The sequence below is a fragment of the Falco peregrinus genome, chromosome 5 (assembly GCF_023634155.1).
Source record: "Falco peregrinus isolate bFalPer1 chromosome 5, bFalPer1.pri, whole genome shotgun sequence".
NCBI lineage: Eukaryota > Metazoa > Chordata > Aves > Falconiformes > Falconidae > Falco > Falco peregrinus.
Window position 1 is genome coordinate 58,254,896 of NC_073725.1, and position 13,369 is coordinate 58,268,264.

The 13,369-nt window shown below is 43.0% G+C and overlaps 1 protein-coding gene across 3 annotated transcripts in view; it reads right to left on the reverse strand.

Moving 5' to 3' along the window:
- Positions 1-13,369, reverse strand: part of LOC101918751 (sodium channel protein type 5 subunit alpha) — a 216,594-nt gene that overhangs the window by 56,892 nt on the left and 146,333 nt on the right. For 2 of the 3 annotated variants that reach the window (XM_027791757.2, XM_027791756.2), the window contains one exon: positions 1,586-1,732. The exons of the other annotated variant lie outside the window; for it this stretch is intronic. In XM_027791757.2, coding sequence (XP_027647558.1) covers positions 1,586-1,732 — 147 coding nt within the window. The remainder of the gene's footprint in view (positions 1-1,585; positions 1,733-13,369) is intronic. 3 annotated transcript variants of the gene reach the window in all.

The window sequence follows — 13,369 nt, forward strand, 5'->3', positions numbered from 1 at the left end:
CATTTAAGCATGAAGGATACCTAATCCCCTGGGAGAGAACTGCTGAAACGGCCTTCTGATTCCTCCTAGTTATAATGCTTCATCTCATTATTTTAAAGTTTTGGATTTCTTGGTAAACATACATACATTTTTTCCTGAGATTGGATATCGAATATTTGAGCCTCCTTTCTCTGAAGTTTAGGACCTTTTCTTTCTGAAGGTGAAGTTCAATATGCCAAGAAGTATTCTGGCAAGGAGGATTGCTCCTTAAAGGAATGCTTCGTGGCTAGAGGATTTCTGGTTACTCTGAGTGGAATTTAGCTCACCTAGGCGTACAACTCATCTAGTTACCTTGGGCTGCCTTTATAGTCAGCGGAGAGAAACAGGCACTTTTAGAAGATGATTCATCTGACCTAATTTAAATGTTGATTTCAGCCGGAGATGAGACACATTTACCTGACTACATTGGCTCCAGACCCTCATTGACTATAAAGGGGCCTCAGATGACAAGTTCAGATGCAGATGCTTATGTTTAGTTCAGTAAATTCCACCCCACATGCCAATACAAACCAGTAGGCCTGGAGAGCATGAGCTCTGGCTCTGTGGTGGGTCTGCTTCCTGATGTCCTGTCAAGAGTTCTCCAAGGGATTGCTTCTGCTGGGCACCAACTTGCCAGCAGTTTTATAGCAGAACTGGGAGAGATGTGATGCATGTTGATACTACGCCATCTTTTCCCTTTCATTAATTCAGTCCCCCAAAACCACCACTGGTTCCAATCTCAAGGAGCTATGGAGTGCCCCAAACTCCCAGGACATCACACAAAACCTCCAGTTCCTGATTTTGAAGAGAGGAATCCATCGTGCTCTAACAACAAAGGCAACGTTATGTCAATAAAATGCTAAATCTGAATGGGGAAACCCTCCAACAAGCCAGCAAGTAGGGTACAGGGAATTTAAGGCCTGGAGTCACTCAGTGTACAGTAGAAATATGTGTATTTTTGGTATTCATGTTTATAAGGACAACATAGTCCTACAAGCTGAAAAATAGATGTCAGTGAGTATACATCAGCACTGAGCTGCGCTTTGGCCAACATCAACTGAATGATACTGACGCTTACTATTTAGTTAGTATCTCCATGTCAGCTACTTAAATTGTTGCACATTTCTTGGGTCTGTGTGCTAACAGGAACAGGAATGGTTATCTGTGACAGATAGCAGACACCCTGCAGTGAACTCAAGGTGCGGATCTGCCAAGTCAGCAGATGCCATTCTTAGAGCTACTCTTCAGTGGGAAAACCCTCACATATTTGCTCCTAAAATAAGATGGTAACATTATAGACGATCTTGTGTTTTTTTTTCCCAAAGCCTCTTAGAGTCCCATCTTACTTTATAATGCACATTTTCCAAGCTTTCCGATTATTTTTACAACAACAAAATCCTCTCTCTTCTTTACTAAGACTGTAATACCTACTACGTACTATTGCTTTCCTACCACTTGACAAACACATATTTTTACAAGCCAAACCCCACACAAACCAGTGACATGCACTACGGAGCCGGTGCAATGAATTGCATGCAGTATCAGGTAGGAAAGTTGTTTCTGTTACCTCTTTTTGCCCTACTGGAGGTGGTGGCTCAGCCTTCAACTGCTTATCCACGTGCAACTCACTTAACTCTTCACAAATCTCAGAGTTCTGACTCCGGGCGCCTGGGCTTTGGCATCGCTGCCCCCTCAGTTGCAGCTGTTTTTCCTGCTGGAAATAATCCTAGATGGGTTTATTTTCTTTTTCTTTGATAGCATGCTTATTTCTTAAGGAGAACTATCCAGCTAAAAGAGAAAATAGCCTGGACTATACTTGTCAGGGGAGGACATCTTAAGGAAAATGGCAAGAAACAAGATAACACAAGCTTATGCTGTGACTTTTGAGCTTTAGCAACTGGATATGTCAAGATATCTGGCTGTAGAAAATGGAAATACAAATAGACCAGCTCTTTTTCTGAGCTGTTGTTGCTGGAGCAGGAGAAAATTCCCTTTTAGTCTCCATTTTGAGTCTGGTTTGGAGACACAAGCTTCCTCCAGGGACCTGAGGCACACAGAAAGGTGCTGCCAGTCCGGTCGAATAACCAAGGGGTGTACGCTGAAGTTGTGCGATCAGGTGGCAATACTCAGTGTTTCAGCTGGAGAAAGGCAGGAGTGCAACACCCAACACTGTGCTGCCACTCTACTTGAAACAGCGTGGAAGAAAACCCACCTAGAGGGAACAAGATACACACTGAAGGGGAGGAAAATGCAAAGTTCACTGGAAGAAATAAAAGGTACCTAAAAGTAGATGTGGAAAAACTGCAGGTAGACAGTAAATGGATATGGCTCCTATTCAGCAAAATACTTAAAGACTATTTTGCACCCACTGATGCCAGTGGGACTTAACTGCAGTCTGAGAGGAGGAGGCTTCCTTAAGTACTTCCCTAAAAAGGGATGGACTCTGGAATCAGAGCAATAAATATTTTTCTGCACACCCATCTGACTAGATCCATTGCTTGCTAATATGAGGGGCACCACTAAATCCAGCCACTTCTTCCTGGGGTGATGATTATTGCTTCTGAGCTCTCTAGAAGGACTCCCAGGACTAATGGAAGAGGACAGTATGTTTGCAGGGTCAGTCCCTCCATCTAGAAGCCCACGTTCTCTGCTGGTGTAAATCGGTGTGGCTTTATTGATTCACGTAACCCAGGGATTTCTCTGAAAACTCAATAGGTCATCACAGCACTACCATCATTTGTGACATTTCTATCACTGCTACTAAAATATTAACAAAAACTTTAGCCCGTTTCAAAGAGTTGTGCTGAGTTGCTTACTGAAGGACTTCCATGCTGAGAAAAAAATTACCAGCATAACAGGATTTCAACAGTAATTATTGAAACCTATTTATCTTTCACTTGTCCAGCTATTTTTTTTCCCCTTGGCTTGACTGACATCCGACGTTATTCACGTATTAAGCGAGTTTCCCTTCCCCAGGGAGCCGCAGCCTACCTGCCTCAGTTCTAAAGCCACATCACCACAGGAAGTCCCTCAAGAGGTACCAGGAGCAGAAAAACACTTTATACCAAATATAACTATCTGAAAGAACAGATGACACAAAGGAAGCAGCTGGTTAAGCAAATTGCTCTCCGTCTAAATACTTTTGGACTGTCAGGTTTGTACCAGTCTTTTCAAATGTCATTGCGTGTTTCTAGAAAATTAATTTAAAATCAAATTACTTGTTTCCTGCTTCAGAGGGCATGTGGTCTAAAATATATTCTAACTTTAACAAATTAAATTATGCATGTCCAAGCCTGTACCCTCTGCATAAGAATGTATTACATGCAATTTCTAGGCACAGTTTAGCACCAATTTTCACAGGCCAGAGATTGCTCCATAACCACTGAATTACATTTTTGTCCCTGTCAAAAAGCAACACTCTTTTTAACGTGCATCTTTGGAAACAGTGTAATATTCAGGGGAGAAGCTAATGTGGAAGGCACAGTATGCCCAAGTAAGGCGCTCAGCCATGAAAAGTCTTTTTTTTTTTTTTTTAATGCAATGTGCATACAACTTAGTACCAAGTAATCTTAATGGCATGTATTGGTTATAGCACTAAAACAACAGAAACAATTGTTTCGTGTTCAAAGTGCAATGTAATCTGGGGTGATGTCTCAAGTTCATTTATGCAGAAAGGTTGTGCACTCAGAGTCATTAGAAACTACACAGTGTATGAGAACAGACTGTGTAACTCAGTTGATCTGACGAATGTTCAAGTTGTTAAGCAAATTATTGCACTAAGCTAGAGTCAGATGCCAAACTTCAACCAATTCTCATTTTACTAACTCCTCGGTGTGGTACCAAGACTTAGCAAGGCTTTCCTAGAGACTAAACTCCAGGAACCATGGACCCAGCTGCTTCCCAGAAATCACACTTGTGCCAAGTATCCGATGAATTAACGTTAATTAAAACTGATGAAATACATCCTGGCAAATTATCCAATGGGGACAACATGGGCATGTGGGACAATGATTTGGTTCATCACCATGTGGTTTCAGACTTGTCCTGTAAATTTATATGGTGGGAGAAAGTCTCCAAGAGAAGTAGACTCTTCAAAAAAATCTGGTTGTATAGACTGAGGCCCAAAAGGAATGTGAGGGAATCCACAAAGTTTTTACAAGCAACTGATGCCAGCCCTGGGAAGCCACTCTCATGGGATGCCACAGTCTCCTCTGCAGCCCACAGCACCTGAAGATCAGCACAGACTTGCCTGGGGAAAGGTGCTTTTGGTTTACGTTGTTTAACTTCAGACTGTTTGCTTTTGTTCTGATTCCAGATGATTCGTTCTTCTGGCAGCAACAGCAGCAAGTTTATCTCCTGTCAAGCTCCCTGCCGTGGGTGGTTTATATAATTTGTTTTTAGTTTTTGTATCAAGTGCCATGTTGCCAAGGCAATACACATTGTGTTAATATTTATTGATTCAGTTGTTTTCATAATTTATAAAGTAAAACCATTCAGCAATACAAAAGCTTTGGGAGTGCAAACGGAGGGTTGGGAGGCCAGGCCAGGCTTAGCTCCTTTACAGCATAAACTGGAAGTTTGCTCTCCTCTGCTCTGCTCTGGGCCCTAAAAACAGCTGATCTGCCAACACCAAACCAGTAACGAGCACACAGAGGAGGACGGACCCAGTGTTGTCCCTTTGCCTGCTGCAGGCCAGCCGCAGCACTAGGAAAACAGCAACCAGATTGAAAATAGACTATAATCTGGGTGACATCTCAAGTGTGTTTGTGCATGGACCCACATACTTGTTTGCTGACACAAATAAATACAAAGGCTCCACACTGCATTCTGCCTCTGAAAAGCACAGATCGGCTAATTGTTTCACGCTCAAATGGGGATTAGTGCAAATGCCGCTCCTTTGGAAAGAGGACTTGCTGTTGGCAAAACAAGACAAATACCTGTCATCAGCATGGATTCTCTTTATTCCTTCCCCATGGAAATATCATTTTTTCCACCCTGTGCAAACAAATTTAGAAAGAGGATCCCAGGACTTGTCTTTCAGATGGCGACCAGTTCAAATGGGTTCTCCTGATGCTTCACTCGCTCCCTAGATCATGACCCTGGCTTGTAACATTTGTTCCCTCATTCCCTGGCCACGGCTGTTGTGGGAAAGAAGACGTGCAAAGCCTTTGATAGCAGGAAGCTTCCTGTCCCAGGCAGGTGGGGAGGCAAGAAATGGGAACTGGCGCTGGAGCCCTCCCCCTTGCAACTGTCACTGCAGAGCCAGCAAGCAAGGATGAAGGATGTGCCAGGATAAAGTTAATTTAAGTTATTTTATGAGGTTGACAGGGTATCCGCTGTCTCTGGTGTGACAGTGCAAGTACAAACTGCCCTCTACTCAGTCTACAGTGCAATGGGAAGCTTCAACCCTATGTATCTTCTCTACTCCCCACCAGACTCATGCATCCCTCTGTCTCTCCAAAGATGAGTTTTGAGACACTAACGGGATTTCAGGAATGCTCAGGTTCTGTGGTCACTTTCCAGGCATGAGCTGGTCAGGGCATTTCCAGGTGCAGACTCAGGGCAGTGGAGGCTCATCCTGGTTGTCCCACATGCAAGGCTGCACACACTTGACCATACAGGTGGGACCCTGCTTCACCATGGGACATGGTCCATCACAGGAAGGAGCAGCAGCCAAAGATGCTGGCAACAGAAATGTCTCTGCTTTAGCCATTCATAGATGACAGACACTGTGAAATTGAGCCTCCTGAAGAAATGCAGCTCAATAGAGCAGCAATTAGTCCTTTAATAGATGACAAAATATTTTAACCTGCAAAGCTTCCTATAGCCAGTTTCAGGATACCATAATAGGATTCTGAGGAACTTTTCATGTATAGTAAACCCAGTTCAGCAGTGCGACACACATAGCTATGAGAGGATTGTTTATGCTGTAAAGTAATTGTTGATGTTTGTGTTCCTCCTTGCAGACAGCTATGGATTTCATAAAATTACCGTGCCTGGTAGCAATTGGCATCCTTTCTCAGCAACAGTTTGTGTCTAGTAACTGGCATCCTTCCTCTGCAAAGAAGCCAAGAAGTAAATGATCGTGAAAACTGAACTGTTTATATCCTACCTCTACATAAGTGGAGAAGCAAGCAGATTGCAATGCTGCTGAAATATGGCGAGCTTGCATTACTGCCTCGGTGGCACCTGTTTGGTGTGTAAAGTAAACAGGAGACTACAGTCTGCAGAGCTCTTGGGCTGACAACTCTCAGATATGTGAATTTAGTCTTTCTGAAAAGCCTTGGAAAATCTGAGTTAAATGGGAGAGAAATAAATAACCATGAACCAGGCAAATGAATTGTGGGTTCTTGTTACCAGAACAGATAGTTTATGATCTTGGTTCTCCTCTTTCACAAATAAATGTTAATCCTTGTAGCACCAATGAAATCAGGGGATTTATCTTTCTGCACGTTTAGCATGAGAAGAAAAATCACCAAATACATCAGGAAAATTCCCTTGCTTCCTTAATACGAGAAGGGGAAGATTAATATCACTTATTCTGCCAGGAATAAAAGAGGGCTGGTGTGCAGCTGTCAATTTTAAGTGTGCACATTAAGAATCTCTCTAACCTGGTTTGAAGAACTGCTTCTGTAAAGCAGTGTTGCTGCTACTCAGTTTAATGAGAAATCGGAGGAAAACCTGGAGTGATACCACACCACAGCACTAGGATTATAGCTAAGACACAGAGAGGATTCGTGCTACACTATGCTCCTTAACAACTGCATTTTATTAGCAGACTACAGTGTTTGCAATACTGATGTAAAGCCTGTGAAGTCCTACCTTAAGGCTGCAGCACACGTACGTAATTTAAGAGCTGCAGATTCCTCAAAGAGGGTATGAAAGCAGGAAAGAAATAGTCTAAACCTGATTATTTGAGACTGGTCATCCCCACTCTCCATCCTATGCCACCTGGTCCATCATTCCACTTCACCAGGCATCAGGCTGACTTAGTAGACCAATTTTTGTTCAGTTTTGCAGCCCTTATCTACCCCTCCCAGTTTTTCCTCCTGCCATTCATCTGTGCAAAAGCCAGAAACAATCTGGTACAAAGTGAGCAGTAAAACATCAGAATTAGGAGGTGCTGCTTGTATTTGCCATGTGAATCCATCTGGATATTTTTTTCTTTTTCTTGATCACCCAGCCTTTATAGGGACCCCGTTTATTAAACCCCAAATCACTAACACATGCACGCTGAAGAGCAACATGGGCAAAACAGGTTAAACACGACAGTCACCAAGTTTAGAAACAGCACAGGCCTGTTGCCCAGCTCCTGGGCAGATGAAATTATGCTCCCAACTTGGATGTCCACAGGTCCTAAAGGAGTTTCCAGCTGTGCGGTCACCTGCCAGCATTAAGGCTGCTGAAGTTTGAAGTTACATCTATGTAGCTAAACACAGAACTTGTTCTCCCCATGGAGCTAAGAAACGCATTTTTTGCTCCCAAAAGTCACAGGGTATTTGGTAGAAAATGGCAGTACTTGTTCTAATAAAAAACAATGGTCCTGTGAATACTTAGCTGGATAAAGATACCAGAAATCTGGCCCTTACAATTCAGAATGGTGAAGGCTAAGGCTGGCCAGAAACCACAGCTGCTCAGCAGAGGCTGTTAACAGCAAAAACTCCCCTGGAACCAGCCTGCCCTGGTATTTTCTCTCATTTTTAATATTGGTGAAAAAAAACCTTTGCCAGACCAATATCATCACAGCCTGTAACTGCCGGTCTCTGCACAGGCGTGGGATGCTCTGCCAAATGTCATCCCTCAAGGAGGGACAGAGCAGTTTAGCAGTGCTCCTTCAAGGATGAATCCAGAACATTTTAAGTGTTTGAACTCCAGCCACAGAGGGGCGAGTCATGTTATTTCTAATGGCTTCTGCACTGCTGGCCTAGGATCTTTTCCCACACTGAGCAACACACGGCCCATAATAAAACATAGATTCATTATTCCAAGGCTTGACTCTTAAAATTAGTCTAAGTGTGAGAACTTGGCAAAAAGATGGACTGCCAAAGTTAATTTAGCCTGTTATCAATTCAATGGGCTTAAATAGGCAGTAAAAGTGTTTCTTAAGTGTTCATTGTTGAGAGTTCAAGCTAATACCTTCTGCTAAATTGCATTTTGAAGTTTAATCACAATCTACTTTATGTTTCTTTTGTGTAATTGGGATATTTCCATGGTATGATATGAAGAACTCAAACTAATGGGCTTCTCTGATGGAAGTTTAAATTTTGGAAGTTTGCCTTAAAGCGCAGTGAATGAGGCTGCCTGAAATAATCTGGAACCTTTCACCCAACTAAGGTGTTAATATTTTGATCATGAAAAAATTCTCATATTATTACAGGTAATAGCAACAAGATAACCATGATTTTAGATTTTTTGGGGTTGGACCATAATTAATGGGAGTAATTTCAAACCCCCGACCCATGCTCGCATGCCCTGTCTTTCTTGGCACAGGAGCTGCGGGGGAACTGGCTGCTGTTCATTTCGTCCAAAACGTTACATGTTGGCATTTTCTTTACCTAAGGGAGAAACAGTGAGAAATGCTCATTTCTGGGCAGCATTTTGCTCCAGGGAGGGATATGGATACTGGGAAAAGGCACCCAGTAAGCTGTGACTGACACGTAGTCCATGGTCTGGGCACTTGTCCAAATGCATGTTGTCAAGTGCGCTATGCCCGATATCGGTTCTTTCAATGCCAGGCTTTTTGGGTTTTTTTCTCCCCCCTCTTTCTTCCCTCCATCAGCTCCCTGTGTTTCCTGCACCTTAGGCATTATGCTGTAGATAAATATATTTCCCTGCCACCCTGTACTGAATCAGCACCCTAAAACCTTTGTTCGCAGTGTGACTGCTCTAATCACGTCTGCAGAGTTCTGAGATGGAGTCTTCTCCTTTCTGCCCCATCGTGCTGAAACAAAATAAACACAAATGTCTTTCTATATGTAGAAGCAAAGATGAGGACATAGGTGCTTTAAATCTGCTGTTGTGATTTGTAGTCATTTTTCTAATGGCCTTGCTGCTTTTCTTCCAAAGACAATAAATACAGAAATGTTCTATTTTATTGCTAAAAGTAATTAGCAAATAATTGAGTTCCACGCAGTTTTCAAGAAATGCAAAGCAAAACAAAACAGTTAAAAAAGGGAGAAATCCAGGCAAACTATGTATGTAATAACACTGAACCCCCCCCGCTATCCTACTTAATAATCAGAAAAATATTGGTGCACATAAAGCCAGCAAAAAGAACGCTGTAAGATTTATTGCGTGCTGCATGCATGTATACGTGTGGGCTCACTCTCCTGCCAGTAAGAACTGGGGAGTCATCGACAGAATTCAAAGAAATTTTATCCAGTTGCACTAAAAGAGAACATGTCCCACAGACTGGAACTGAAACCAGACAGGATATAAATACTGTTTGAAAGGGCATTACAGTTCCTAACAATAAAGTATATTTCCTGCAGTAAAAGGCTGAAATTAATGTACCCTGTCAAACAAACACATGACTTCATGGTATCTCTGATTTATAGATGTTAGAATTATTAGGAGCATAAGACATTGTCACAAACAATTTTATATCAAAATCTTTATGCACTGGCATTTTTATAGCAATTTTCAATAATTTCAGCTACCCTTATGTCAACCTGGAGTAATTCTATTGACTTTTACAGAATCACTTCAGGTTTAGGAGCAGGTCTGTAATACACAGAAATTGTACAGTAAAATTTCCACTGTATACAAAGGAAACAGATGGGGGTCCAGGTGCAGATGGTGAACTCTCTGTTACCTGAGACATTTCATTCTTTTTTCTGTCTTACAAATGATGTATCATAGCTAAAATAAACTTACAGGCTCTGTGCAGAAATTAGTGGTTGAAGTCTTTGACTCAGTGTTATGAGAAAGCCAAACCATGATGATCCCAATGGTCCTCTCTGACCTCAAAATTATCAATCTCTTACTGGTAGAAAAAGGCAAAAAAAGTCATCAGAAACATTTTCATCTCATCCAATGAAATAAAATGAGTCAGTAATTCTGAAATAAATATGGGGAAGAAGAGAATAAAAGCTTGGAATTTTGATTCAGGGCAATATAGAAACTGTAGTATTGAATAGAGAGTGCGGAGGCAACCAGTTCTGTCGTTGGCATGCACAGAGGCAATTACTCATCTAAAGTCTGAAAATCTGGTTTTCCTGGGAGATGCATGTGGTGGAGCCTAGGCAAAGGTATGTCTATATATACATGCGTACGTACATACATACATACATATGTATATATATATATATATGTGGGGAGCACTGCCAAGCGAGAAAAAAAATGTGACTACCATTGGGAAAGCGAGGCGTGCTCTGGAGCAACCAATACTCAGTCAGTGTGCAAACTCCAGACAATGCACACTCCTTGGGTCCCCTGTGCCCACCCAGACCCAAACCCCTTGAAAATCACAGCAGAAGTGCTGCTCTGCCTTGCAGAGGTCTAGGGAAATCACACTGGGAAGTGCAGCTGTGCAGGTGAGAAACTGGGAAAACCCTGGAAGGCACTAAAAGACACTGTCCCCTTCCCACAGGCACTATTCCCTGCCAGGTCACAGGAAGGTGAGCCCGAGCAGGCACAGCAACAACTCTGCTATTTCAGGATTTCTGCAGCCAGGGGTGAGCCTCAGGGAAGAGGATGGGCCAGCCCTCCGCCTGCTTGGCAGTCTCAGGACGGCACAAACTGGCCAGAGTGGGAGCTGGGATGTGGTCAGGGCAGCGCTCCTACGGTGTGTGCCACGTGTCGAGCAAGGGGTAAGGAGCTGAAGCTGCAAAGCGCTCCGTCCCGGCAGCAGGCAGCCAGCACTTTCCGTATGACCCAATTAGCCACTCCGTCGGAACAAATCAATAATAGCATTTTCTGAAGACAAGCAGGCAAGTGCTGCTGGCTCGGCACTGCGCTGCATGTGAAAACACAAAGGTGTTAGCTCTGCAGAAAGCAGCATCCATCCCTGGCTTTGTCACCGCAGAGAGGGCAAACGTGAGGTGTGGCCAAGAGCCACTAGCCACCGTGGCATGGATTTTCTTCTCAGGGGCATGCTATAGACAGATCAAGTTCAGGGCTGTAGTTTCAGTAAGGCAGGCCATGTAGTAATTACATAAATGTAAGAAAGGGGAGAAAGCAATAGCAACCCTGTCGGGCTGACTCAAACAACAAGGAAAAGGTAGAGCCATCTTCTCAGGTTATATTAATAAAACGTCCTGACTGTAGGAACTCATCAATGCAGAAAAGGATCCCAATAGTGTGCGGAAAGACCTGGGTGTCACTGAAGTCTGAGGTAACAGAAACAAGCCTGAGTCCAACAGTGAAAGTGCAGGACATCATACTCCGGGGACTCATTGAGGATACCCAGCGTTATTTATCTGGAACCTTCTTTTAGTCCGTTGATCACAGGATTCCTCTGAACCACAAAGTGATGTCACCGAGAAAAAGGCACACACTGAGCTGTGGGCACCTTGAAGGTTAAGCAATACTAAAGCAGGTAATTTTAAGATTTAATCTTTGGACTTATATATCTAATGTAAATGGTACAAACCCCGCTGATGTCTGAAACTTTCAACGTAGTTAAATTGCAGGTAAGTTCTGGTAGGATCCACTGTGTTAGGTGGGCTGGACTGTGCACACTGAATTGTGAACTGTCCCCATAATCTTACTCCTTCAGGAGACTGAAAGCTGATGTCACATATTAAAAGATTGTCTTTACAAGCAATTACAAGACACTCTGCGGAGTTTCAGGAAAATAATTTCCACATTTTAAACACCTAGGAAGCCAAAATAAGAACCCAAAAGAATCTTGAGAAGATGCAGCCAGCATGTTGCTGCTGAGATTTTGTGAGCTGTTTTCCTGCAGAACAACCCATATTTAAATTATACATCTCAAAGACGGGGAAAATGGAAGACAGCTATTCTTGTTCTCATTATAAGGCTAAACTTATCAAATCCTGAAGAAATCTTCATCTGGACTGACAGGGAAACACCTCCCCAGCACTATAGAGCAGGGCAAGGAGGGGGGGGTTATGTAAAGACATAAGCTAAAATGTTGCAGTGATGGGCATCAAAACCCGTATCACACAACAATGACAAATGAATTTTTGTCACTCAGCTTTTCTTTCTGATCCTCTCACCATTTGAGTGGGCTGCAGGCATGTGTCTCCTGGCTCTCCGAGCCAGCAGAGCATCTCACTTACATCTCAGTAATCAAAGGAGATTTAGAATCTATCAGGTTGGGCTCGCTCCTTCAAAACCCTCTCAATGACAGTGCCACAAATCGGTAGCTTTCAGGAAGACGGCTGCTGCCAGTGTAAGCTTTGATAATAGAAATGGCAGCTGAAATTTAAACTTAGACATTTCTATTACTCAGAGGAAAATGTGCAGTCACAGAAGGGTTGCTCATCATCTGAAATTTCAAACTCCTGCATGTAACACTGTGGGGCCCATTTCTCATAGCCACAAGGGCTTACTTTAGAGTAGTTTTGTGACTTTCTGGGAAGAGCCCGGCATTGGTACAGGAGCTGTAAGCTGAGCTGATCATCACCCTGAAATACCCCACTGGGATCAACAGCTTTGGGGTTCTGCTGGAGACCAGCCTCCCTTTAGCCTCTCTGTCATGACAGATGAGTCCAGACCGATGTGAGTACCCAATGCATAGAATATGGTCCAGGATCCTCAGCTGACAGAGAAAGTGTAAAGGACATGCAAGGATTGTGTAGGTTCACCGAGCCATGCCCTTGAGAAACATACATACATATACTCCCCCTATAGTCCCTTTTTATGCATCTCCTTTCGCATCCTATCCCCTGCTATTGCACCAAAATCAACATGCATGAGGAGGACGGCATGTTCTGGCAATGTTGCCAAAGGGGCTGCTAAATTCCAGGTCAGCCAACAACTTTAAAGAGAAGCAGGGCACATCATTGTCTTCTCCTGAGAAGCAAAATGTATATACACATTCTCTTTGTACATACTAAAATGTTTAAATATGTAAAAATATGGATTATAATTAGAGGAAAGTTAGAATAGATTTGAATGTTTAGCGTACCCTTGGTAATTCTCATTTCATTTCTGCATGATGCCCTCCACACAAAAAGATACTTCACTGTAATTGTGCCCTTTCAGTGCAATCATGTAAATTTTGCTCTTGTTTGCCTTGTTCTTCCTTTGCCAGCTCTGCTGTGGTTATCATGGCCATCCTGGAGGGAAGGAGGTGAAGACTCCCATGGAGCTGGATTAAAGATGCTGGGAGTGAGTGGGGAAGTTTATTTCTAAGTCCCACATGGCTGCCCTTGATACAAGA